Source organism: Ptychodera flava, chromosome 18 (assembly GCF_041260155.1).
Source record: "Ptychodera flava strain L36383 chromosome 18, AS_Pfla_20210202, whole genome shotgun sequence".
Lineage (NCBI taxonomy): Eukaryota > Metazoa > Hemichordata > Enteropneusta > Ptychoderidae > Ptychodera > Ptychodera flava.
The window spans coordinates 38,804,493-38,831,459 of record NC_091945.1 but is presented as its reverse complement, the minus strand read 5'-3'; the positions used below and the strand labels follow the sequence as shown (position 1 = coordinate 38,831,459).

Genomic DNA, 26,967 nt, shown 5'->3' with positions numbered 1-26,967 from the left:
TGGCTCTGTACATGAAAAAATCGTAATAAAATGGCCGCCTGGCAGCCATATTGGATCGTATCACAAAACAAATCGACGTGCATCTGTATGACATATGAAGTAATCCTTGCACCAAGTTTGAATGAAATCGCATCAGGCATCTCTGAGATATCTGCGTGAACGGACGGACGGACGGACGGACGCACGCACGCACGCACGGACGCACGCACACACGCACGGACATGACCAAACCTATAAGTCCCCCCGGACGGTGTCCGTGGGGACTAATAACGAGCACTACGAATTCTTATTACAATACCCACCCTGGGTGGAGGGACGGTGCCATACCTTTTGTGTTTATCGTCAAACTGTTAACACGACGGAAGTGGTATTTAGTGGGTCAAGTTGCAAAATTTTATACCCCGTGTTGAGTGCGTAGTAATCGGATGTCGCATTCGGAAAGTGAGTAAGGGCTAAATGTTGATAATTTGAAACTTCAAAATATACAATGCAAGATCCGAGGTACATGAATATTCCACATTGATTAAGGGTCATTAGCATAGAATTTGAATACCGAAACAATGCTCATTAGTGTAATCTGCATATTTGAATATCATTATACCTCGCATCTTGCACTAATAGCTTCAAAACCCCAACTTTCATTTTCGATGTGTTAAAAAAACTGAATGTAAATATTTCGTGATAATTAGTTACGTTAATAGACGACATAACCATATTTCGATGAGTTTTGCGCTTACCTACCGGACATATGGGCTGTTTCTGTGTGTTGCTTTCGGCACCTTCTATCGTGTTGTCTGGCTAACTTCGCCAAATTTGTATAGCCCGAAATAGCTTCTACTAAACAAACTATCCAAAACGGGACAGCAGTATCACTTCACTTAATATGAGGTCACACAACTTGTAAAACGCTATCATTACGGAGCGAAGTGAGTCCGATGAACAGCACGTGATTGAATGTCCGAAAACTGAGGTCGTCCGAAAACTGCACACTGAGTGTACTGTACTGCAGCTACAACATGAAATGCATTGGATCGAAACACTCAGGCACGGGATTGCTCCACTTTTTATTCAACCGTGAAAAGTTCAAACTGAGACTGATATTGTCTTATTCCATACAAAGAAATGAAACGTAGCCTAATCGTACTTTCAAGTCTGTCCCGAGCATTCCATTGCTTTGTCCACTCGCGCGTTGTCCTTTAGAGTCAGAATCTGACTCTGATTTGGATCCACTCGCCCCAGATGCCTGGGGTTGCCTATGGGCCTTCAAGCTAATTCCCCTCGAAATGACTTTCTGAATTCTGGTGCAACACTGTCCTCACTGGAAGCAACTTGATAAGTCCCTGCAGCTGGACCGCCGGTGTGGCTTCCTTGCCAGTGTTTACTGGGTGTCTGACTTTGTTTGTGGTCTAATTTATGCAAGAACCGCTAAATACAGTACACTTTCGTGACAATAGCGTGGCACAAATGACGTCTAATTGTACCTGTTGGTCAATATGCAAATACGGCTGCCTGGCTCGGGTGTGAAAAGGCCCCCTGATCACCAGGCATGAAAAAGGAGTCAAATTTCGCCCTTCGCGCACACCTTTCCTAACTGACACAATATGCAATCCACAGACAGGTACTCTAGCTGACTTTTTGAAGGGAAAAAATAAAAACTTTGGAAATCATGTCATAGGCCCTTTAAATCGCTAATTAAGCTCATGAATATCATCAGTAGATAATGAGCACACCTGCACTACAGCAATAAGAGGCTTGTCATGTTGCTCCATGAGGGGTTAGAGGTCAGATTAGACATCAACGCCACCTTGTTATGCAGATACTTCATGCATTATGTCATCCCAATTGATTGTCAACAGATTATCAAGATTATTTCATCCAAACTATGCACGCTTTCTTGACTTTGTTGCATTTATCTTGTTGCAAGAGGAATAAAAAAGTGACCTAGCGGCCGATATAGCTCCGCTGTGTTTATGTAGAGAATAACTATTTTGACACATGTTGATGAAGAAGGTGGAAATCTTTGATAGCTCAATGCAGTGGCCAGAAATAGAAGATTTCATTGTACTTTGAATATATCACATTGGATCATCCCTAAGAACATTTCAACCAAAGCTATCTGATGAGTAGTTTTGGAGAATAAAATTTTCTGACCAAAAATGGCAACAATTGCCCCAAAAAATAAAATTTGCAGATTTCATCATCATGTCAAAAGATCAAATTTAGTTCATCTATAGAAACCTGTATACCAAATTTCAAAGCTGTTGAACTGTTGAACAGTACTTTTTGAGAAACACATTTTTAACCAAAAATGGAAAAAATTGACCCAAAAATACAAAATAGCAGATTTCATCATAATTTCAATAAATATTATTTAGTTCATCTATAGAAACCTCTATACCAAATTTCAAAGCTATCAGATGAGTAGTTTTTGAAATACACATTTTTTGACCAAAATTGGCAAAAATTGCCCCAAAAATACAAAATTACAGATTTCATCAGAAATTCAATATATATTACTTAGCTCATCTGTAGAAACCTGTATACCAAATTTCAAAGCTATCAGACCAGTACTTTTTGAGAAACACATTTTTTTACCAAAAATGGCAAAAATTGCCCCAAAATTACAAAATTGCAGATTTCATCATAATTTCAATAATATCATTGTGGTGATCTGTAGGAACCAGTATACCAAATTGCAAAGCTATCAGATGAGTAGTTTTGGAAATACACATTTTTTGACCAAAAGTGGCAAAAATTGCCCCAAAAATACAAAATTGCAGATTTCATCATAATTTCAATAATATAATTTAGTTCATCTGTAGGTACCTGTATATTAAGTTTCAAAGCTATCAGATGAGTACTTTTGGAAATACACATTTTTTGACCAAAAATTGCAAAAATTGCCCCAAAAATACAAAATTACAGATTTCATCAGAAATTCAATATATATTACTTAGTTGATCTATAGAAACCTGTATGCCAAATTTCAAACCTATCAGACCAGTACTTTATGAGAAATACATTTTTTGACCAAAAATCGCAAAAATTGCCTTAAAAATGCAAATTTGCATATTTCTGCACAATTTGAACAAATCTGAAATAGATCATCCCTAGGGACATATGTACCAAATATCAAAGCTATCTGACTGGTAGTTTTGAAGAAGAAGATTTTTAAAGATTTTTTTACCAAAAATGACAAAAATTGCCTTAAAGATACAAATATGCAAATTTCACCACGATTTGAACAAATCTGACTGAAGTCACCCTAAGTAAACTGCATATCAAATTTCAAAGCAATCGGACAAGCGGTTTCAGAGAAGAAGATTTTTTACCAAAAAACACCAAAAATGCCCCAAAAATACAAATATGCAAATTTCACTACGATTTGAACAAACTTAAGTGAGGTCACCCCAAGTGAGCTGCATATAAAATTTCAAAGCAATTGGACTTATGGTTCAGAGGAGAAGGCAATTGTTGACGGATGACGGCGGACGACGACGACGACGGAAAATCAACCTATTTGATAAGCTCCGCGTCGCTGACAGCGGAGCTAAAAAAAAGTGACAATTTTGCATGCGACATTATAATTCTTACCAGAGCCTTGAATTGCAGTGTGTTGGTGCCCCATGAACCATGTTACTCATCACTCGTGACCACAGACAAAACCGCTTGGCTAAATCCCCAATCTCATAAAAGATTGGTTCAATAACCGAGCTAAGGATGTTACAATTCTGACTGCGCCCTCGCCACTCGATCGCCGTAGAGTTCGTGAAGCACACACGCAAGTACACACACTATCATACATCTCACACAAACTTTATCGAAGCGAAGCAATGAATACAAAGCCATCCTAATAGCTTCTATAGACTTAGTCTACAGTAGCGAAACACCACATAAATAAATCAATGCACTGGTTTATCTTACCCAGCATCTCTGAGAAGATCAAGGAATGCATGGAACTTGTTAAATGATGATTCAATACTGTCAAGTACGCTTTCATCTTCAAACTCAAAGTCTCCTCCTTGTGGTTTACTTCTGAATGGAGATGATGGACCCCTGGCATTGATGATTTGGAGATGATGTTTCAAACGGCTATTTTCAACTTCCAACTGCAGTTGATATTAAGAAAGACACAGAAAAGGTCAAATTGTGATAAGTAAGTTAAATGATTAGATATGTGGGAACCTGGCCCATTTTAAATCAAAACTCCAATGTAACACCCTTTACTGTGAATAATTTCATAACAGACTCTTTACAAGTGGATTTATTGTTGAAAGTCAATTTAATGCATCTAAAACACTAATTATGTCAGTGCATTGTCCCTGTACTGACTGTGGGATAAACTAAAGCTAAATCTCTGCATTAGGGAAAGACTGCATTAACTTGCATGGTACCTGAAACCCGAGTCCTTGCCTGACCAACTTGGGTGACAAACAGAAGACTTTTAATCCCCCAAGGTGTGAATGTTTCATTGTTATGTTTATCTAATCCATCTGGGGCTATTGTAGTGCCACGGTAGGAAAGGCAGGTCTGTGAAATTGATCCTCTGATAATTAAGTAGGGAAGTAGGGTATTCCTAAGTTAATGGAGCTTTCCCGTAATGGATCTCTGGACACTTTTAAAGGTCATGGACATGGACATAAACATCAAATAAAGTGCGACCAAAATTTCTCATCTACCCGGTATGCTGAGAGTGTAAGAACACCTGCACCATGTGAGATCAATTTGTTCTCACTTTGTATTATTGCACATGAGAATGATATTGTCTTTTGACAAATGCTCATTGGTCATTTTCTGCCCCTGTGCCTAAGGTGTGCATATGATTTGATAAACAGCTTTTGTATTCAACGTCACTGCATTGATCACACTGTTAACTTTTTGATATCAGTCAAGAATGCAAGATATTTGGACTTTAACATTTCATGAAAAAACTTTGTGCAAAGTCTATATTACTGGGTATTACTCACCCACCAACTGTGCTGTTCAATAGGATTGATAGAAAGATGAAAGAATACCTCAATAATCCTGGCATCTGCTGCAGCTCTTGTTCTACTTTCAACATAAAATCTTCTTTTGACTTCTTCCAGTTCAATTTGCAAATCTTTGATTACTTTGACCTCCTCAGTGTGACTCATTTCCAACATGCTTTGCTGTTTAAGATACTTGTCATGTTGAAGTAGTTTCATATTACTGATTGGTGTGGAGTTTTCACTGGTCAAATTACCATCAGAGTGAGTGCTGTATCTATGTACATGTATTGATGAAGAAACATCAGGCACAGCAGTCTCACAGTTGGCATCTATGGACAGTGTTCCAGGGTCTCGGTCAACCGGTAAATCTCTGTTAAACAAAATTTCCTTGTTATTTCCTTGTTTCAGGCTTTTAACAGAATATTTACTATTGAGTGATCACACCAGTAAAATGTTCAAATAAAGGAGAAAATCATTGTAGTTTGATTTCAAAGATTCTGAATGTCTTTATTATAGGAATTACAAAGAAAATTTAATGCACAGATCACCCAGACATTGGACAAACTAGCTTTCAAGTATTCACTAATCTCAAATTTACAAAACTAAGTTTTGCAGCTTGATGGAATTTCACTGTAATTGACCCCCACCAGTTTATCACATGACACATGGACACACAGACGGAAGTTAATTGGCCAAATCTTGACAGAAGGAAGTAAACGTTGACGCTGCCATACTGGTTTTCAATTCTAACAGCTCCTCAGTATATAAAACTGAGGAGCTAAAAACAAAATGTATGCACTTTCATTCTGCACACAAACTTCGGTCTGTACCATCAGTCTTCCTCCGGGGACATTCAATCGAATTCGTCACTACATTCTTGTATCTTGGTCATGTCTTTACATATGATCTAAAGGACGACGAGGATATTGTTTCCCAACGAAGTGCATTATGTGACAGATCAAATTTACTTTTGGGAAAGTTTAGTGATTGTAGTATACGAGTAAAAATGTGCCTTTTCAATGCTTTTTGTAAAAATATTTACTGTATGCAACTTTGGTGTAATTTTACTGTTTCTGGTATTCGAGCTTTACATGTCTGCCATAATAACTCGCTTCGCAGGTTGTTGGTCTTACCACGAAATGCTAATATTTCATCTGCTGTTGTAGAAAATGGCTTCAACAACTTTTCTATACTGAGAAGGAAATCGGCATATAGTTTTATCTTGAGACTCCAGACTACTGAAAATGTTTTATTAAAGAATATACTCGCATCTGATGCGTCTTTATCTTTACATTTTAACTTTTAAAACAGTCATGTTTCATGGGTTTTTTTATCGTTCGTTTTTCTCGCTGCTTTTCTGGTCTGGCTGCTTTATTTGTTGTCTATAATGTGTATCTATATTCATACTTGCCTGTGTTCTTTTAATTACTATTTTTTATACCATAGTAAGATATGTATTTTTGATATGGGATGTATAGATTCCTGAGCTAAATAAATAATAATAATAATTTACATTTGATAAAGATCTGGCAAAGAAATCATTAATGTTTGATCTACTTGCTCCTGTTTTTTTCCAACCGGAGCTCAATGTTTTGCTCCTTTAAGAATGGCTTTTTATAGCCCTGTGTACGATGCTGTGTGCTCCCGGCGTTAAACTGCCTTCCACTACAGCCTACTAAGGTACATAGACATGCAGTCCCAATTTGGACTGTGCACCAAAAACTACTTTTCTATTTACTTTCGGCTGAAATCAACACAATTCCTATCAATGCCCACCTGAATCAGGTGAATTGTTATCATGATGTACCAAACCATTAGTTTGTCGGGAGATGCACTGTCAAGGGTGCAAAGGCCGGCATGAATGTACCTAATGGAGTGCCACAGGAACACACAGCATTGTACCCAGGGCTAGGCTTTTTGATACATCGAAAGTCTTTTCACAAAGTTTGCATCTTGTCGTGAATTTATCTTGTGCCTACTCGAGCCATCCTATGTACTCCGGCTGTTTTAACCAAAGGTCACTGAATAAAGACTTTTCAGGAGGTATTCCTGTGTGATCCAAAGAAACTTTAAATTTCCATAACCAAAGCTGGAACAAGCGACTCATGCCTACTTTGACGCCACTGTACATGCGTGCAAAACAGTAGATAATGGAATACACAACATGGTCTTGCCCACGCTAGTGCAAGGGTACCCCTTTATGATATTATAAGAAACACTACTAAACTCTCCAAATTTTGTCTCAGGAGGGCTCCCCACCTGTCGCAAAACATCTTTTTGCATTTTACGACGTTTGATGTTCGACAACTACACTGTTTGACGTTCGCCTTTACCATCTGGTCATTCTTGACTGTGAGTGTGAGCGATCGTAACTAGCGATTTTCCAGGAGTAAATTTTGATTTTCCAGGAGTTTCCAGGAGAGGTTTTAAATTCCAGGAATTTCCAAGAGTTTCAGGAGCATACGAACCCTGAAAATAGCTCTCAAGGCATCGCTGAGACATCTGCGTGAATGAACGGACGGATGCACAGACACACACACGCATGCACATGACCACATCTATAATTCCCCCCGGACTGTGTCTGTGGGGACTGATAATACGTGGATACACAAAGCTAAATTAGTATATTCTCACAAACTTGTTTTAGTGTGAAAGTAAAATCATTAAAATAATGTTAAAAAATACAGCTAGTCAGGCTTTAACCATTCCTACTATTGAGTACCTCACATACCATAATATGATATTTACATCCATACAGGGAAAAAAATTTCAAGGGATCTTAATTCACAGCCATCTCAAATGTTGCAATGGTTGGTACACATGTGTGCATGTGTATGTACCGTATATGAGACAGAGTTCAAGCTGGCTAGTTTACCTGTGTCTATTAGCTCTAGCAGCTGTTCTCCAAGGAACAAAGCCTGGCCCAGGCTTTGTAATTTCTGGTTGAGAAAACGCCGGATGCCTGGTTTTAGACAATACAGCTGATCTACTTTGGGCTTTTGATGCACTTGAACTGATACGGATGGTTGTTTTCCTTCCAAAAGCACTGTTTAAAGTCCTTGTTTTCTTGCGTGATTTCACCTTCTTTCCCACTTCTTTGGAGGATATTTTTAACCATTTGAACTGAATAACAGATAAAAGAAGCATATCACAAGTTTTTTACCTTTTCAAAAGCAGGAGCTGATATGAAAAGAAAAAGTCAAGCAAAATCAGGAAATCAATAGTCATAGAATCACTACATATTTCACTTCAAAACAAGAAGTAATTTTTAATGACACGGCAGAAATACATTTTCATGTGCCTATTTCTTTGTATGAGAAAACTTTCAGTCAGTCTTGGCTTGCTAGGATATTCAAACCTGCAATTAATGATTGGCTTACTTGATATGTACATTTATTGTCACCTGGTGTATGGGAGTGTTATTTGGTCTGCACATGCCAACAAAATCTTGTTAAAGGTCTTGTGAAATCAACTCATTCGGATTCTGCTGATTAAATAGCTTACAGGGATAATATTGTTACACTCGCAACAGAATTACAACATAAAAAGTACATGCGAGTGTTAATTTTTGTCATATTTCTATGTGCGGTTTCTATTGGGGTCATTTTGATACACTTAGGCTATGCCCTCAACGGGATCATGGTCAGTGCACTGTGACATCACAATGCTGTTCATTTTAATACATTGAATCGCATCCAACACCATCCTTCATCTCTGCCCCATATGTGATAACACAACAAAGTAAGCCCCGTGTGTGATCAGTGCAACCCACATCAGCCTTCTGTTTCTCACCAGTAGACTCTCCTGCTACGTCTGTTGGAAATTGACCAAGAAGACTGCTGCAAGTGCTGTCTGCTTTGTTAAATATGCAGGTTTGTCCTGATTTAAATCCATTGTGGACTTTTACCCTGGGAAGATTGTACCCATGATGCCTCTGTGGACATGTACAATGCAAACACATCAAATGCGTCAGTACCACAGTCACTCGTGATTCGATACACAACGGCTGCTGTGTGGTACACATAATGCATACTACACAAGAGCGGCCATCATGTAACCACAAGTGACTGGTCAGTACACCCTCTGATGGGCATTGCTTCCAGATAGCCTCAGTTACAACCAGGAAGTGTTACTCGCTTTGATCTATTGGCAATACTTGTAGCTTAGGCTGGCGAAACCAAAATTTAACATTGAAATTTTTATTCCCAAGCATGCCGAATCATTTTGATTGAATATTTATTTAACACATTCAAGTTTTTATCACATTTTGCGAGTGTGCTGAGCTTATCGTGAACACTGAGTATGATACTAATTATGTATTAGCGAAAACCCTAAAAGTTACTCCCTGTGGGGAGCTTACAAAGGTGTGAAATACTTATTTCCGATTTTAACAGATACGGCGTCCGGCAAACATGAGAAAGGTGGATAGGGTTGGAGACACGCCCAAATTGCATTTTCCTTTTTCATATTTAAGGAATAATGTAATCTCTCCCAACCCATAATGGACGAAAGTAAACTTTGCACGACATAATGTATAAGGTGGAGTTGAGTACATTACAGACAGCAAAGTTTGCTTGGGTCCATTATTGACAAACTAAAAAAAATACAAAAATAATTCAATTAACTGGAAAAATTACATCATGGCCAACTTGCCATTTCGAATCGATAACTATTTTATCCTGTACAGCAACTCAATCAAGCTGAGACGGCGTGCTGCTGGCCTGTCAACTGCACTATTACTACGGTATTTCAACACAACGGGTGCCAGGCAGTTGTCACAAAAGAACAATGTCATTTCCGGTTGCAACATGTCAAAGAAGTGATATTTTAGTGTTGAACTGAAGTACACATATTTCATTACTTGTACAAAAACTAACGTTGTGGTTTTTTTTGAGAATAACGCACTCTTATCCCCTGTGGTCATGGATTCATTGGCTTTCAGAACAAGTTGCCTTTGTAATTCTGCAAAACTAGCTATCAAATCATTGTTTGACCAAAGTTTAAAGGGATACAGTCGTTAAAACTGTGCTCAAAGGTTGTATCAGACCAATATGACCAATGTAAACACTGTATTTAAGGTACCATAGTGATTGATGGAAGTTTAAACATGTCTGTCACAATCTACACAGTATAATTTAAATGATGCAGTTATGATGATTAGGTGCATCTACTGGTAGATATCATGCATGAAATAAATTGTTTATAAACAAGAAACTCGCACAGATGCACTTCCAACAACCATTTCCCTTTAAATGTCAGTGATGTATTTGACGAGCCAAAAACAAATAATTTACGTGAGCCACACAACAAGTTGGCCTTCATCTTGCTGTTCCAGACAAGAAAACTAAGTCTGCTCAGAGCCAGTGATCATTGACTGGCTCAGAAATTTACGGTGAACACAGCTAGAAAAATTGGACGGTACTTTATTTTACCAATTCGTTTTGCAGCATCGTAATGATCGATGGCGATCACTGTAAAACAAGACACATGCAAAGTTCAGACTGTTTGCCACAAAGTTGTACAGAGATTTGACAGTTCAACAAAGTGAATCACAAGCTTTCCTTTGATGCAAAGGTGCATAGATTTACACCTCCAAATTGTTGACAAGTCTACAGACAGTAAATTACAAGTCTTAAAACTTCATACGTCGACACATGTTTTAATCATGCTCAGTGTAACCACGGTGTGGCTGGGACAGTTATTGCTGCAAATTTAAAATATCAGCGTGTTCATTTTTAGCTGGATGCCAGCCAAATTGACCGGCTACTTTCGTATTTTGGGCGGCTACTTTTCAGCACTGTTTTGCTCTCTGGCCCGGAAATTCTGGTTTTGATAACAATATTTTGATTTTTTTGGTGGTCTTGCAAGCTGGAGATAATACTTCAGAAGTGCCAATAGGCTATATCATGTAGTCTAGCAATTTACGCGGTGAACTTGTTGCTATCACTGTAGTACCACTATCAGCGAACGTGTTGTACTCATACTGGGAATCGCTCTCGAGGTCAACCTTGCTTGCCCGATCACAGGCCGAATTATTCCGACGTTCACATCGGGTATAGCCGAAAATTGGACTAACATACAATTACGTTATGCCCGCAAATAGCCGACCAATTCTGAATGAAGCCGACTTTTGTTTCGCTCAAACGCGGAAGAAAAAGTCGACGCTTGAGAGCTTTGGTTTTCTGCATAAGAGTAGGGCCTTGTCTGATGGGTTTGGTAGGTTTTGATCAAATCTAAAGCGACCAAAAGTTACTGAGTCTCATTTTTCATACTTTGAAACACTATGTCAATCCATCCATGGTCAATCACAATGCCAATATTCAAGTCGATCGACATCACGTTTTGTGGAGGGGCCGTGGTTGTGTGCATCGCGGAAGAGAAAGTCGATGCTTGAAAACTTTGATTTTCTGCGTAAGAGTAGGACTTTGTCTGTTGGTTTTGGGAGGTTTACATCAAATCTAAATAAACAAAAAATAACTTGGTATCACTTTTCATACTTTTGAAACGCTACGTCGATCACAGTGTCAAATTTCAGGTCGACCAATATCGCGTTGTGTGTACTTGACTGCCGGTGCTTTGTACACACACGGTGTAGTACAGGCTGGCGTTTGGTGTTGTTAGTTTGAGGTTTTATCAAACATGAACAGTGAAATTTAGCTCTCTTTTCAATTATATTCAACATCACCAAAAAATCATAATCAGCTCGCGGATTCGTTTTATTGTGAAATTAGTACAGTGAATTAAAATCACTGAGAATTGTGTTCCTATATTTCATTGAATTGAATAAACTGTTAGACTTTACTGTATCTCCAATCAAGTTTATTTAAATCAGTAAAAAACTTTGTACAGCCAGGCTGATCAGGATTCTAGCGGATCGTTTTCTGGGTTATGAAAACCCCTATTCTATGATGTATTTCAAAATGTTTGTTCAAGTCATGAGCTAAACATAATTCTACATAACAGTCTGGTGAAATTTTGCTATTATCTTTGTCAACTGAATGCAGTTGACAGGCCCAAGTGATATCAAATTAATTTTTCTGACGTTTTTTAAAAACTTTATCCCTTTAATTTTAAAACATGTTGTAATTGACAATGATAATGATTATTCTGTAAGCTGAAATGGTCTTTAATACTGTACAAGAATGCATAAAATTACTCCAAAATGTCTTCAAAATTTAAAAATTTCTTGCCCACAGGGACGGGGAGCCCGTCCCTGAAACCCTCCCCTACGTGTATGTTGCAATAGCCTTTTACACACTGTATAAGAATGCATTAAATTGCTAAGAAATGTCTTCAATTTAAAAAAAATACTGAAACCCAAGATATCTTCACAATATACATATAACTGTGTAAGGTCTACCTAAAGTACTTGCCCAGTAATTTTCAAAGCAATCAAAACAGTGGTTCGTGAGTTATCAGTTTTTGACAATTTTCACATTTTGTAAGCTCATTTGCATAATATTGGCAATGCAAACTTCATTTGAACAAAATCCCATCTATAGCCCGGGATGCATCCACACACCAAATACCATGCTGAAACGTACAGCAGTTTGTGTGTTTTTGATGTTGACGGACATACTGTACGTACATACATACATACATACATACATACATACTGACGCTACTGACGTCAGCTTATATGATAACCTCACATTGGTATAACCAAATATGAACTAAAAATTTGTACTTTTCTGCCATTCATTTATTTTCTTCTGACGTTTTATTTCAACAACTGTCATTCCTGGTTGACATCATCCCTAGGTAACAAAGTATGCCCATGTTTAGGGCTAATGCACGTTTAATTATCAAATACCAAAGCGTTGAAGTATCAAAACATATTTTTTGTGCTTTTTTAGAATCCCATGTGCAAATGAGGTAGCCTTCTCTGGCACCTCATTAATTCACTCTCACATACACCGGCTGCTTGAAATTCACACTGTCTATGGGAAATATAATGAACTCAAAATCAGAGTCTGGGATTTCCTTTATATGCCTTTGTTTTTTTGTTATGCACTATTAGAAGTGTTAGACTAAGGTGCACTCAAGGAATAGAAACCGTTGCACCATATACATTGAATGGAGACTCGGGGAAAAAATTGCACATAGATTTGAAGGATATTGCTGAGGCTTGTAAATGCACAAAGTCAAACCGGAAATCTTGCAGCGAGTTCGCTAAAGGGATGAAAAACCATTTTTAGAAGGTTCAGCAAAATGCTTGTCACGTGACTATTGTGCAAATAATAACTGTGTACTGTGCACAGTTGCATTTCCCAAATCAGAGCTTTCAGAAAATATATACTTTATTGGGGTTTTGGACTTCTAAAAGTGGGAAAATAATAAAAATCTGAATGTGCCAATTTTGTATGTAACATCCTTAATACATTTGTGAAAAAAAAACTGTCCTACCTCTGCTGCCTGTCCGCCACCACTGTTTATCAGCACTTGCTCCATGACATCTTTAAGCAAGTCTCGGTCTGGAGATAAATGAAAAATAAATGCATCTATTAATAGAGATATCCAATTTGAAAGCAATTTAGAGGGTTAGCAATTAAAAATACCTATCTTGAAGAAATAACAATAAAACATAATGCTGGTGTAGAACTTGTAAGGAATTATCAACGTGCTTCACAGTATGTGGTTTATCCTATGATGAAACACAATTTGTATACACGGAGATCACCATTCTACCACTGACAGGGCCATTGTAAATATGAAAAAGCTGTCCCCCAAAATAGTCATAAGCTGAAAATTGAGTTTCATGCATATGCATGATTTTTTATCCTCGTTCGCAGTTACTTTCATGTGATTGTCCATTACACATACATTTTTCTGGTTTTTTCCACATTGTATCTGAAAATTCATATCATTGAAAAATTAAAGTTGAGTTTTTATTTTTTGATCTTTTATGGAATATCCTTGACTATCTTCTCTGTTTTTTTTAATCCATGATGCCTTGAAGAGTACGTACGCCATCGCCATGCTTGCTTCAAGTAAAAATATGGTCTGTTTTTCATTTGACCGATTTCTAGAAATTTTGGCACAAAGATTCGGTGAAAAAATTTTGATGATACTTAGTCTATTTCTTGAGGAGATCTAGAAGTGAGGGTTTTGAAAACTAATCAGTATACCATTGTTGCACAACTTAATAAAATTCCAAAGATATACTGCTTGCCTATGTTGACCCCAAAATTGAGGTAAGAGATAGAGTTTGAAAAGGACAGTCACATCAGAATAAAAAAATGTACTTTGCCATGTTATAATTTTGGCTTTTGTAAGCACATGCACTGTACTCATGCTTAATGCTTGTACTGGCTCGTGTCAAGACAAAAATCCTATGATACCATACCATACCAAACACCGTCATGCGCAAAAACGGAATACAAATGACTGAATTGTGGAAGTGCCCATACACTGGCCTATAGAAACATAGGGCCAAAGTTCCTGAAGCTACTATAGACATGGATACAAAATTAAGTATTTTCTGACTCTATGAAATTATCTCACTAAAGTCATCCTATGGATCTGTAAACCAAATATTAAAGCTGCATGTCTGACCAGCGGTTTTTAAAAACAAGTGACCCAACAGTCAACAGAGCTCTGCTGTGTTATGTAGAGAATAACTTTTTGTGACACATGTATTGATGAAGAAGGTGGATATCTTTGATAGCTCATTTCAGGATGGCCTGACCAAAAATGGCAACATTAGCTGCAAATATACAAAATTGAAGATTTCATTATAATTTCAATATATTACATTAAGATAAAGCCTAGGAACCTGTATACCAAATATCAAAGCTATCAGATGAGTAACTTTTGAGAAACAAATATTTTCACCAAAAATGGCAAAAATTGACCCAAAAATACAAAAATTGAAGATTTCATCAAATTTCAATATATCACACCAAGACAACCCTAGGAACCTGACTGTATACAAAATATCAAAGGCATCAAAATATCAAAGGCATCAGACAAGTAGTTTTTCAGAAACACGTTTTTTGACCAAAAATGGCAAAAATTGCACCAAAAATACAAATTGCAGATTTCATTATATATTCAATATATCATATTTAGTTCATCTGTAGGAACCTGTATACCAAATATCAAAGCTGTCAGACGAGCGGTTTTGATGAAATTAAGTTTTGACCAAAAATGACAAAAAATACCGTCAAGGACACTATGCGCTCACATTCGGTTTGAATTGGTCCATTCAAGAAAAAATGTAAACCAGGAAAAACAAGAATGACAAAAGCAAATAAGGTCTCCAACTTAGGTACTGGAGGTAATCTTTAGGAACATGCTTATCAACTTCTATAGCAATGGGACAAGCAGATCCTAAATACATAAGCAAATGTCAACAACAAAAAATAGACAGAGAAGGCTTAACAAAAAAAAATACCGTCAAGGACACTATGTGCTCACATTCGGTTTGAATTGGTCCATTCGAGAAATATTTAAACCAGGAAAAACAAGAATGACAAAAGCAAATAAGGTCTCCAACTTCGGTACTGGAGGTCATCTTTAGGAACATGCATATCAACTTCTGTAGCAATGGGACAAGCAGATCCTAAATACATAAGCAAATGTCAACAACAAAAATAGACAGAGAAGGCTTGATAAAAAGAAAAGGTGGGAGTGGGTAAAAAATGTACAAGAGATCTGGTAAAAAAGTAATGCTACCTCATCAATCTTCTAGACCCTACCCCCTCCTGAATATCACATGTTCCATCCCTTGGTATTACATAACGCCAGATGACAAGAAATGTATTTACAACCTTGGGGATTTTTTAACTAATGCGATGAGTATTCTAATGTAAACAGCACTTAAGTTAGTTACAGATAGTGAAATGCCTTCCACAGCGGGCGGTGATTACAACATCAGAATTATCCTGGATCCAAATTTCTCATCAGTTCTTGTATGTCTTACATAGAAAAGTTGCAAAAATTGGTCCGCAATGAAAAAATTCACCTCAGCTTTGTTTTCTTGATCAAATTTTCCCACAAATTGATACCAAATATGACAAAATTATGTTCACAGCCTTCGAAACTGTCTCACAACATATCCTGGGTTGGTGTAGGTCATTTAAGGTCTCAAACTGAGAATATTACCTAAAATATACAAATTTGGGGGGTTTCCCAACACTTTGAGCAGAAAATTTATCTAATAACATCCCTCGGGACTTTATACCAAATTACAAAGCTATCAAACAAGTAATTTTGAGAACAAGTTTTCTTGACCAAAAATGACAATATTGTCTTAAAAATACAAATTTGTATATTTAAGGACAATTTCCACATATCTAACTATTGTCATCTCTGTACGTCTGTGTACCAAATATAAAAGCTGTCAGTCCAGGGGTTTTAAAAAGAAAATACTGTTTATAAGATTTTTTGACCAAAAAAAACAAAATTGCTCTAAAATAGTAATTTTCCCAATGTTGTCATAATTTCAACAAATTAGAAGAGTAACACCCTCGCAAAGATCCAACCCAAATTTGAGAGCAATTGGGCTGGTGTCAGAGAAGAAGAATTTTTATTGAAAATGAGAAAAATAACCAAAAAATTCAGCAAAAATACAAAATTAAGGGTATCTTCACAATATTCATAAGACTATAAGGTTCACGTAAGGTACTTGCCCACAAATTTTCAAAGCAATCAAAACAGCGGTTCTTGAGATATCAATCAGTGTTCTCCCCAGGCCATTTTAGCGTAGCGGTCCCGCTACGCTTTCGCCTCTCCCCGCTACGCTTTGATTCTCCCCGCTACGCTTTAAAATATTCCCGCCATCCTTTAGTTCACTCGCTCTGCGTAGCTACCAGCTGTTGCATGCATTGTCTACACATTAGCGCTCACTGCAACTTTCAACCTGGTGAAAGAGTGGAAGGTGTGAAGTACGGTATGCATCAGATAAGTTGTCCGGAAGTGTTGAGAGGAACGTTAAAACAATAGAACAATCGGCTGGGTTGTTCACAAATTTTCATTCTACAACGACTATTACGACCAACAAAGACCTTTAGTCAGTATACATCGCGGACAAGTAAAGTAAAGTAAAGTATTCACAGAGTTAGGCGGTGTAGCACTAGCAGGGCCTTTGATCACATTTCCATGCTTTGATCAACGAAATGGACCGCAAAATAAACAAGAGAAGCAGTTGACTGGTGAGGTTGATTATGATCTTACAACGATGATCTTTTTTTGTCCCATTATGATCGCGATCGCGATCGAGTTCACATTCAATATGGCGGCGGCCATGTTGGCCGACGTGTTTATAACGTGTTGACATTGATCCTGGCGTCGCGTGTGGTTCCACTCTGACACGTTCTCTGAAAGATTTTACACCTGATTTTCGAGCGATTCTAGTCGTACTTTGTTCATGTCTTGTGATCATATATGTGGTATTTTTAAAATCAAGAATCGAACGACGATGTCATGTTCAGTGGCAGTGGTAGTTACGCGGGGGGGCGTTGGTTGAAATCGATCCCCGTGATTATTCGCGGTGTTTGTCGTTCAAAAATGATATAAAGCTCAATTACATTTGAACTGTGTAAAGCTTAAACTTGTGAATTTTCCTCTTTGTTGGCAATTTTTGACAATTTTTTTAGCAATATAAGTATTAATGACATTCCAATCAGACGAACCATTTCTTGCTTTCAATCTGAACTTGCTGTTACTGTTTGAATCTTCTATTTTAATTGCAATTGTAATTACAATACTGTGATGATTTATTTAAGTGTAATAAAGAGTTTCCATGATGTTCAAATTGCATACTTGTGTGTTACCATTGCATTTTGTTGTGAGTGTACATGAATATGTGGGTGCATGTTCAAGCTTACATCCATATGCAAATATAACTTAATGATATGCAAATGATTATGCAAATTAGCCGCTACGCTTTGGCTTGATCCTGGGGAGAACACTGTCAATTCTTGACCATTTTCACATTTTCTAAGCTCATTTGCATAATTTTGGCAATGCAGACTTCATTTGAACAAAATCCCATCTACAGCCCAGTTTCGGGTGACAAACAGAAGACTTTTAATCCCCCAAGGTGTGAATGTTTCATTGTTATGTTTATCTTATCCAGCTGGTGCCATTTTAGTGCCATTGTAGGAAAGGCAGGTCTGTGAAATTGATCCTCTGATAACTAAGTAGGGAAGTAGGGTATTCCTAAGTTAATGGAGCTTTCCCGTAATGCACGTTTGAAAAAAAGGTTGTCGCAAAGGCGGAAAGCTACCTTAACTATACAAATACACTCCCTGCTATATTACATATGGTTCAGGAACATAAAAAATCACACAGACTCTATATATCAGCCCATATACATGTATGTCATACATAGTTTTCTTCCTATTTTAGAATGTTGGCCCCATATTCTGATTATTTTTCACCAAATAATACTTTTTTCTGCTGGTACTATTCAATATCAGTCAATATTCTTTAAAATGCCTCCAGATTTATTATTTCTTGCCGCAATTTTGGCATTTCCATGGCATTGAGCTCATGTTTATACAACAAACGAGTAAGTTTTTTGGCATTATTAAATGAGCTAAAACTTACCAATTAATGGGTTTCTCCTTAGGTCTAACACCATTAGAGTTGAGTTGGACTTTAGTACTTCAAGGAAGGCCTTTGCTCCTGCATCTGATATTCCACACTGTTGCATATCAAGAGCTATGATAAAAAACACAAAATATCATCTTGAGAAGAATTAATTACGTGCAATATTCATATAGTTATATTCAAAGTATTCATATTATGCCCATGACCTTGTGTTAGGGAGATTACACAAATGATTTTGATGCTGAGGTTTGTTTGTTATTACATTAGGTTTGGTACATATACACAAACAGAGCTTGAACCAGGAAAGGAGCAACATGGAAATCCATCATTAAACACAAACTGAACTAAAACTGCAAAACTAAACTAGCACAAAACCATTCTCACAGAAAACCAGACTTGCAGAATGATCTTCTACCCTGAACCACCAACAGCTGTTTCCTTAAGACTATTTGTCACCTTATGAGTGACTTTAGTTACCTTTGGATAACCACAGGTTAGTGGGACTCAGCCAATTTCATAACACCGGCAAGCAATTTCTTAACAAACCAGAGTGGAGTGAAGAGTAAGTGGCAGAAATACAATGACAAAAACTTCTCCTCTTCTCACTTCTGCTTTGCTTGTGGTTTCCTTCTTTTGTGGAAGAATATGTATTCGCCGCTTGAGATTTTGTCCGTTGTTTCAGAGAATCAGCTTGTAACATCAAAGCTATCAGACAACTGGTTTTTGAGAAATTTGACCAAAAATGGCAAAAATTGCCCCAAAACACAAATTGCATCATAATTTCAAAATATCACATTAGTTCATCGATAGAAACCTATATACTCAATACTAAAGCTATCAGAGGAGTAGTTTTAGAGAAACAAAATTTTTTGACCAAAAATAGCAACATTTTGCCCAGGGATACAGAATACAGAATACCTCCATAACATAGGAAGGAAAGGGTTAACAACAATCTAACAAAATGTTGCAATTTGCAACATTAATCAGTTGCATAAATGTATCAATTCAACTGGACTTTTTCTTTTTTGGGCCTTGAATACAAAAACTACTGAACAAGAAACAACAGTACTGAACAACATTACTCATCTTTTTTTGTAATTTTCGCTTGTAGTTTTAAGGTTTCAATTTTTCAGAATTCTTTTTTTCCGTGCTGGTTCTCTTCCCTGGAGCTCTTCATCATCAAACTGGTAATCCTTCATAAAGTGGTACCGATAGAAGCAGGGATCAGGGCACATTCTCACACCACATGCTCTGCAGGCATATTTTGTTTCTTTCCTTTGAAGATGTACTTTGCAGTTAGAAGTGGTGTATTTCCTTTCAGGTGCATGCTCTTTTGTCCTGTCAAACCTTGTATCAGGAGAAAGAGGTGCTGATGGATAGCAACCTGGCTGTCGACAAAATGACTTGCCACCTATGAGCTGATCACAAAATTCCTCACGGAATGCTAGCATTGATTTCTTTGTTTCAGGATGTGCTTTCTTGTACAGCAGGAAAGCATTCAAAATTGCAACCTCCAACAGATGCCAAAATATCTGAAAATACCATGTCTGTCCTTTCATGTGCCTCTTGTAGGACTGCAGACGTTGGTCAGCTAAGTCCACTCCACCCATACAGTTGTTATAATGGGCAATTGCTTCTGGTCTGTCAACTTCCTGGTGAGTCCATCTGCCACCCTGCTTCACAGATCTCAGCACTGTGTGTGAGTTGTTGTTGACTGGTGTTGTTGCCAATAAAGATACATGGGCTGAATCTTTCCACACAATAGCAGTCATACCATTTTTTTGCCTATAAACAGACTCTCCACGTCTCAGACCTTTCACAATCGGAGTGGATTTCTTCATGTCATCAGGCAGCCCTTTTCTGTTCATTCTCACCATGCCACAGGCCAAAATCTTTCGCTCTTCCAATTCAGTGTATAAAGTTGGACTTGTGTAGTAATTGTCACTGAACAGATAATGTCCTTTGTTGAAGTATGGCTGGCACAGTTGAAGAACAACTTCATTTGTTGGTGAATCACTGAGCTGCAAAGCTTCCTTCCCTGTGTACACCTTTGCATTGAGAACGTATCCCGATTTTGCCTCTGCTAAAGTGAAGACTTTTATCCCCCACTTAGTCGGCTTGTTCTTTATATACTGGCGGAATGATATACGTCCCTTGAACTTTATCATGGTCTCATCAACAGACAAACACCACGCGAGATTTACGTATTTTCTAAAGTTACCGGTGATCATGTTCCACAATCGACGTATCTTCCAAAGTTTGTCAAATGCCGGATCAGCTCTATCATGTATAGCACCGTCATTGTCAACAAAGTGGAGATAGCGTAGTATTTGACAGTACATATCTCTCGGCATTGTAGTACTGAAGGAAGGCAATCGCGTAAGCCAGAAATTCGACCAACAATCTTTGAAAGATCCTTCTCTATCGACCAGACCCATTGCAATGGTTAGTCCAAGAAAAACTTCAAGATGTTTGATATTTATACCGTTCTCAGGCCATTCTGATTTTGGGCCGTTAGCTTCGCCTGCACAATGCTGGTTCGCGTATTGGTTGGTTTCGGTAACAATGTAGTTCATTACAACTCCCGCAAAAAACAGTTGGAAAAGTTCCAGCACACTCAGGTTGTCAACTTCCCGCGCAACACTAACGTTCTCATCATCAAAATCTATATCATCTCTCCTTTCAAACTCACGACTCCCCTCACCCAAATCGTCATCAGAATTACCATTACTCGAAATTGTTGAAGCGCGTGGTGTTGGTCTTGAATCGGCGTCAACGTTACTTCTGGGTTGATCAGTGCCGTCTATGTCAGATTTCATAGTCAGACCAACCTTCATCGTCAGATGATTCATGTCGATTATGTAGACGAGCAAGAGGTACCGGTATATCATCCTCGATATCAGACTCGGTGAAACCATAGAAAGAGTCACTGCTACTATCATAAAATATGTCAGCGGTTTGGTGTCTAACCTCCATACTATCGGCCATTTTTAAAGTTTGGGAACAAAAATTCGGAGCAAAACGGAAGCAAAACAAGCGCAGAGGTCAAATAAATATTCAACAGCCAGCTTATTGTATATCATTAGAAAGCCCGGGAAATCCCCTAAACAATGATCAATAGGGTGTACCCCTATAGGAAGAATTCTTTATTCAAATAGGGTTTAAAGTTCAACTTCGGCTTTTCTCGTAGTTCGCCTGTGAGGGAGCCCCCATTTTCCTACGTGTTTTCATGTAGTGCGGAAGGAAAGCGTCAAAACAAAAGAGAATTTAATAGTGATTAAGAAAATATACTACTTTGGTTGGCAGGCATGTTTACATATCAAAATATCTGTCATGTTGTTGAATGTTGTCATATTCAAGTTTTTATTCAGATCATAAGGGTATACAGAATACCTCCATAACATAGGAAGGAAAGGGTTAAAGAGTGACATTTTCCAGAGCTCCCCTTCACGCTGCTAACATTTTCCTTACATGATGTGGAGTCCATCTTGTACTCAAGGTCCTGGGTTTAATATATTTCATCCATTTTAAAGTTATCTTAGAAGCTTAGTAACTTTTTTTACTGCAAATCTTGATTAAACTAAAAGATATTGAAGCTACAGCCATGACATGTGATGATGCACTCACAAGTATTGTGGGATTAAAATGGCCATTACTATGTGGTCAAGGAAAATTTTTATCATACTGTAGTGAGGTATGCATATCAATGAGCCACTTACCACTCCCTTCAGCAACCCACAGCATGAACTATTATATATAGTACAGTGTTTCACACTGCTTTATTCTGTATCCAAAATTTTTATTTGTGTAGCTCATAAGTTTTTGCCATGGCTCAGATATTCTGTATGACACTTGGCATACCAAATGACTGTGTCTAATAGAAGAAACAATAATTCCGTTTGGATGACTTTCAAGTGTTATAGCCTTAACCTCTGACATGGCAATCATAGTCATTTGTGAATAAGTATATGCCAGCCCTTCCAATTCATCTAAAGTCAAATGAGAAAGAGTGTAAACAGAGGTGGGATAGAAATAGGCATGGGGAATGACAACCACTCTGTGGACCACTGAAAACCTGAGGACAGAAAATATTCTGTAGTTGACAGGATCCCAACATGTACCCTGCGAAACCAGTGGTGAAAGGACCATACACAGGGGTGGGGGTGTTTACCTGAGTGGGAGTGCTTACCTGAATAATACAGTACTAATACATTTACTGACACAGGGAAAATGATGACATTGCTTTTTTTGGTGGCATACCATTATGTATGTACTATGATAGAGGAGCCAAGAGTCACACAACTTTTCATTGATCCTGTGATGATGTACATCAGCGATTTACATGAGAACATACGCAAAGGCTTGAACTATGATACAAACTCACCTTTAAGCCATAAGTCATCATGAAGTGAATCTGCCATAGCTCTGGCACCGTTATCATTGACAAGAGAATTGCAATTCATGGTTAATCTTCGGAGTCCTGACATTCTGTCCAAATCTGGTCTTCTATATCTAAGACTGTCTTGCCATGCTTCACTGTGCCTTTTGGTTGCTTGATGCTGTATTTGGATTCAATAGGACCAGAGTTCAATAACATATACAGTACAGACCCCAATTCATGCACCAGAATTGCTAGCTCCCAGTGCACTTGATGCACATCAAAACACAACTCTTTCCTTCCTTTTTTCAGGAAGGGCATGCCAATGGATTCACTCGGATCAACAGTACCTGGCGCGTTGTCACATTGGTGTCACCGATGCTACACCGTGCAATGTTTAGTCAAAGTGAGATGTTTCCAAGTTCAACTGGTGATCATGTTGTGTTTGGAAAAAACCACGGAATAGCAAAAAATGTCTTTTAAATCTTAAAAACGAAGATTTAGGTAAATCAAGATTTGCTAACTTTCCTAACGCAAAGACAATGTATTAGTCTCTGCCTGTTTCACTATCACCATGGCAATGTTAAATCGTTTCAGTTTTACCATAGACCCATTGGGTCTATAGTTTTATTTCTGTTTCATTGTCCGTGTCATTTGAAAAAATAATCTAACAGCTGAGCTCTGACGCCTAAACTATGGTAAGAACCAGATTCAGCGACCAGAAAATTCAGAAGATCGAAATTTCCTATCATTGGACGATCATGGATCTCACGCAAGTTATCGGGCCCTTCCGTTACAGTTTGAAGTCCTCAAACTCGAGTATTTGCCATAGCACTGCATCGATCTCGCCAACGTCCATGTCACTCAGCGTTTCTATGTCTTGAAAGTGGAATCAACAGGAAAAATAATCAAACAGCTGAGCTCCGACGCCTAAACGATGATTAGGGCCAGATTAAGTGACCAGAAAATTTGGAAGATCAAAATTTTATACCATGGGACGACCATGGATCTCACGCAAGTTATCGGGCCATTCCGGTTACAGTTTGAGGTCCTCAAACTCAAGTATTTGCTGTAGCGCTGCATTGATCTCGCCAACGTCCATGTCATTCACTGTGTCTACGTCTGGAAAGCCTTCTAATTCCTCCTTTTCGTCATTGTCAAGGAAAATTCTCATGATTTCAGCATTCGAGCGACCGACATCCGCGAGTTTTCAGTTAGGGTTAACGCTACGGCAGGATGTAAACAAAAATTTAAAATTCAAACTTAGCAATGCGTCCAAGAAAACATCGATCGATTTTATGCAAAAACTTCTATGGCAACCTGTATATTTATGAGCGGGAAAATGTAGCCTAACATTTGCTTAGTATGTCATCAGAAAATGATGACACGTTCATCACGGAAAATCGTTACCTTTCGCGCATTTTCAAATCGACCCGGAAATCTGGAATATTCGGGCTCTTTCGGGCGCTTTGGCCGCATCCCTATAGGGCGTTTGAGGGCCCTCTGGACTGCAAGGGTTAAAAATGAGAAAAATCACCAAAATATTCAGCAAAAATACAAAATTAAAGATACCTTCACAATACTCATAAAACTGTATAAGGCTCACCTACTAAGGTACTTGCACAAAAATTTTCAAAGCAATCAAAAAAGCAGTTCTTGAGTTATTAATTTTTGACCATTTTCACATTTTGTAAGGTCATTTGCATTACTTCAGCAATGCAGACTTCATTTGAACAAAATCCCATCTATACCTCAGGATGCATCCACACACCTAATACCAGGCTGAAACGTGCAGCGGTTTGCGTGTTTTTGATGTTGACAGACATGCTGTACATACGTACATACATACATATACATACATACAGTACATAAATACCGGTACATACAGATGCCACGGACCAGCTTATATGATAACTTCACATTGGTATACCAAATGTGAGCTAAAAAGGACAAAAGGTAGCAATAACGTCCCTTTTATAAATAAGATTCTCTATTGATGTCTGCATGTATGAATGATGCATAAGTTTTGAATTCTCCACAGAAATTATGATAGTCATGAGGTACACTGTCCAGGATATGAAGACTATAGTCTCAATTTTTAAGATGCACTTGCAGAATGGACAAAGAAGCACAAAGCCAAATGAACCACAGTCCTCACCAAACCCTTTGATTAACTTTCACACCTTCCTTTGGTATTGCCCATTCCCCACAATTCATTTAGCTTTGTGCTTCTTTGTCCATTTCACAAGTGCATGACCTGTTGTCTTCAAAAAGCTCATGGTACAGTGAAACAGTCAATCAATAGTATGCTACCCTGAACAATATTGGTATCAGTCAAGATCAACACGGATCTTTAGCTTATCAGGGTATGAAGAGAAACAGTTGTAATTTCAAAAGGCACCATTTGTCAATGTGCAAACCACATGTTGTAAATGATTACAAAGCACAGTCAAAGAGTCTTACATGTAAATTTGGCCACCCACTTTTTTATCATCTTTTTTCAGTGGAGAACACTGTAGATACTGCAGTTTTTGATGGATATACATACAAACATATAATGTATGGTACATACACACATACATTTATTCATACATACAGACAGACAGACAGACATACATACATACATACATACATACATACATACATACATACAATGTACCGGTATGGTACACACACACAATACATACATACATACATACATACATGTATGTATGTATGTACATACATACATATGTATGTATGTATGTATGTATGTATGTATGTATGTATGTATCGTGTGTGTGTACCATACCGGTACATTGTATGTATGTATGTATGTATGTATGTATGTGTGTATGTATGTATGTATGTATGTATGTATGTATGTCTGTCTGTATGGATGTATGTATGTATGTGTGTGTGTATACCATACATTGTATGTATGTACATACATACATACATACATACATACAATGTATGGTACACACACACATACATACATACATACATACATACAGACAGACAGACATACATACATACATAAATAATATTATATAGGGCTCAGCCCTTGGTGTCGCGCCAGGGGTTAAGATTGGCAATGTTATTTGTATTGATTCATGATAAAATAGAATTAATTGTTACTTCATATATGTTTGTATGACAACTATGAGTCATTTTCCCTCTGATGAAAGCAGTTCACGTAAGTACACGATGTCAAACCCTGCAGCAGTGCAGGTGTAGATTTTTCTGTAATGTGTAAAAATGTTGGACAAATATTGGCAATTTTTACCATGATAACAGCCTATTGTGTTAAACGAAGGACGTATTATGCCATCATTACCATTGCAATAGTAACCGCACTGCACTGCCCACCTTCCACTTGCAAGCTGAAAACTAGAGCGTTCTGTCTAAAAACTGGCAATTTTTGAATCTTGTTATTGACACAGGGGGCGCTTTTCTAAAATTAATTCCCAGCATTCTTTGCATATGCCTCCGTTCATATGCACGACAGTTTTCTCCCGTTTTCTATTTGTCATGCGTGATATTAACAATATTTTGTATCAGCGACAAGGTAGATAATAACACTAACTGGCTGATAAAAGATATATTTTATAAATGGCATGTTATAAAATAATAATTTGCACATTTCGTATTTGTTTATTTACGAGTACTCAAAAAAACATGGCGGCGCCCATGAAAGTAGGGTACACTTCCGGTTACTCGCATAGTATATTATGAATATGCGCATGCGTAGTCAGTAAGCCGCTGGCGCGACTATTACATACATTCAGACAGACATGCAGATGCCACGAATTATCAGACAAGATCTCTTTGGTATATATATATACATACACAAGTTAATAAAACCATGCAAAAATGCTATAAACTCATACATGTTAGTATCGTAATACAATAGCAATGTTAATGACCTTTCCACAGGTGGGTAGACACTCAATTCAGGTGAAATTACATATAGCAAGGGCTGTGAAATTTGTGCTGTATGTCACACATTGTATTAGTCCCAAAATATTACCGTAAAAACCCGATCAATTCCACCAGAAAAAAATAATTACGATTTCAAAA

General features: G+C 37.7%; 1 protein-coding gene across 4 annotated transcripts in view; it reads right to left on the bottom strand.

Moving 5' to 3' along the window:
• Positions 1 to 26,967, bottom strand: part of LOC139117750 (centrosomal protein of 78 kDa-like) — a 68,517-nt gene that overhangs the window by 10,049 nt on the left and 31,501 nt on the right. For all 4 annotated transcript variants that reach the window (XM_070681008.1, XM_070681006.1, XM_070681009.1 and 1 more), the window contains exons 5-10: positions 22,912 to 23,086; positions 18,525 to 18,638; positions 13,377 to 13,444; positions 7,846 to 8,093; positions 5,016 to 5,340; positions 3,925 to 4,109 (exon numbers count right to left, since the gene is read on the bottom strand). In XM_070681008.1, coding sequence (XP_070537109.1) covers positions 3,925 to 4,109; positions 5,016 to 5,340; positions 7,846 to 8,093; positions 13,377 to 13,444; positions 18,525 to 18,638; positions 22,912 to 23,086 — 1,115 coding nt within the window. The remainder of the gene's footprint in view (positions 1 to 3,924; positions 4,110 to 5,015; positions 5,341 to 7,845; positions 8,094 to 13,376; positions 13,445 to 18,524; positions 18,639 to 22,911; positions 23,087 to 26,967) is intronic.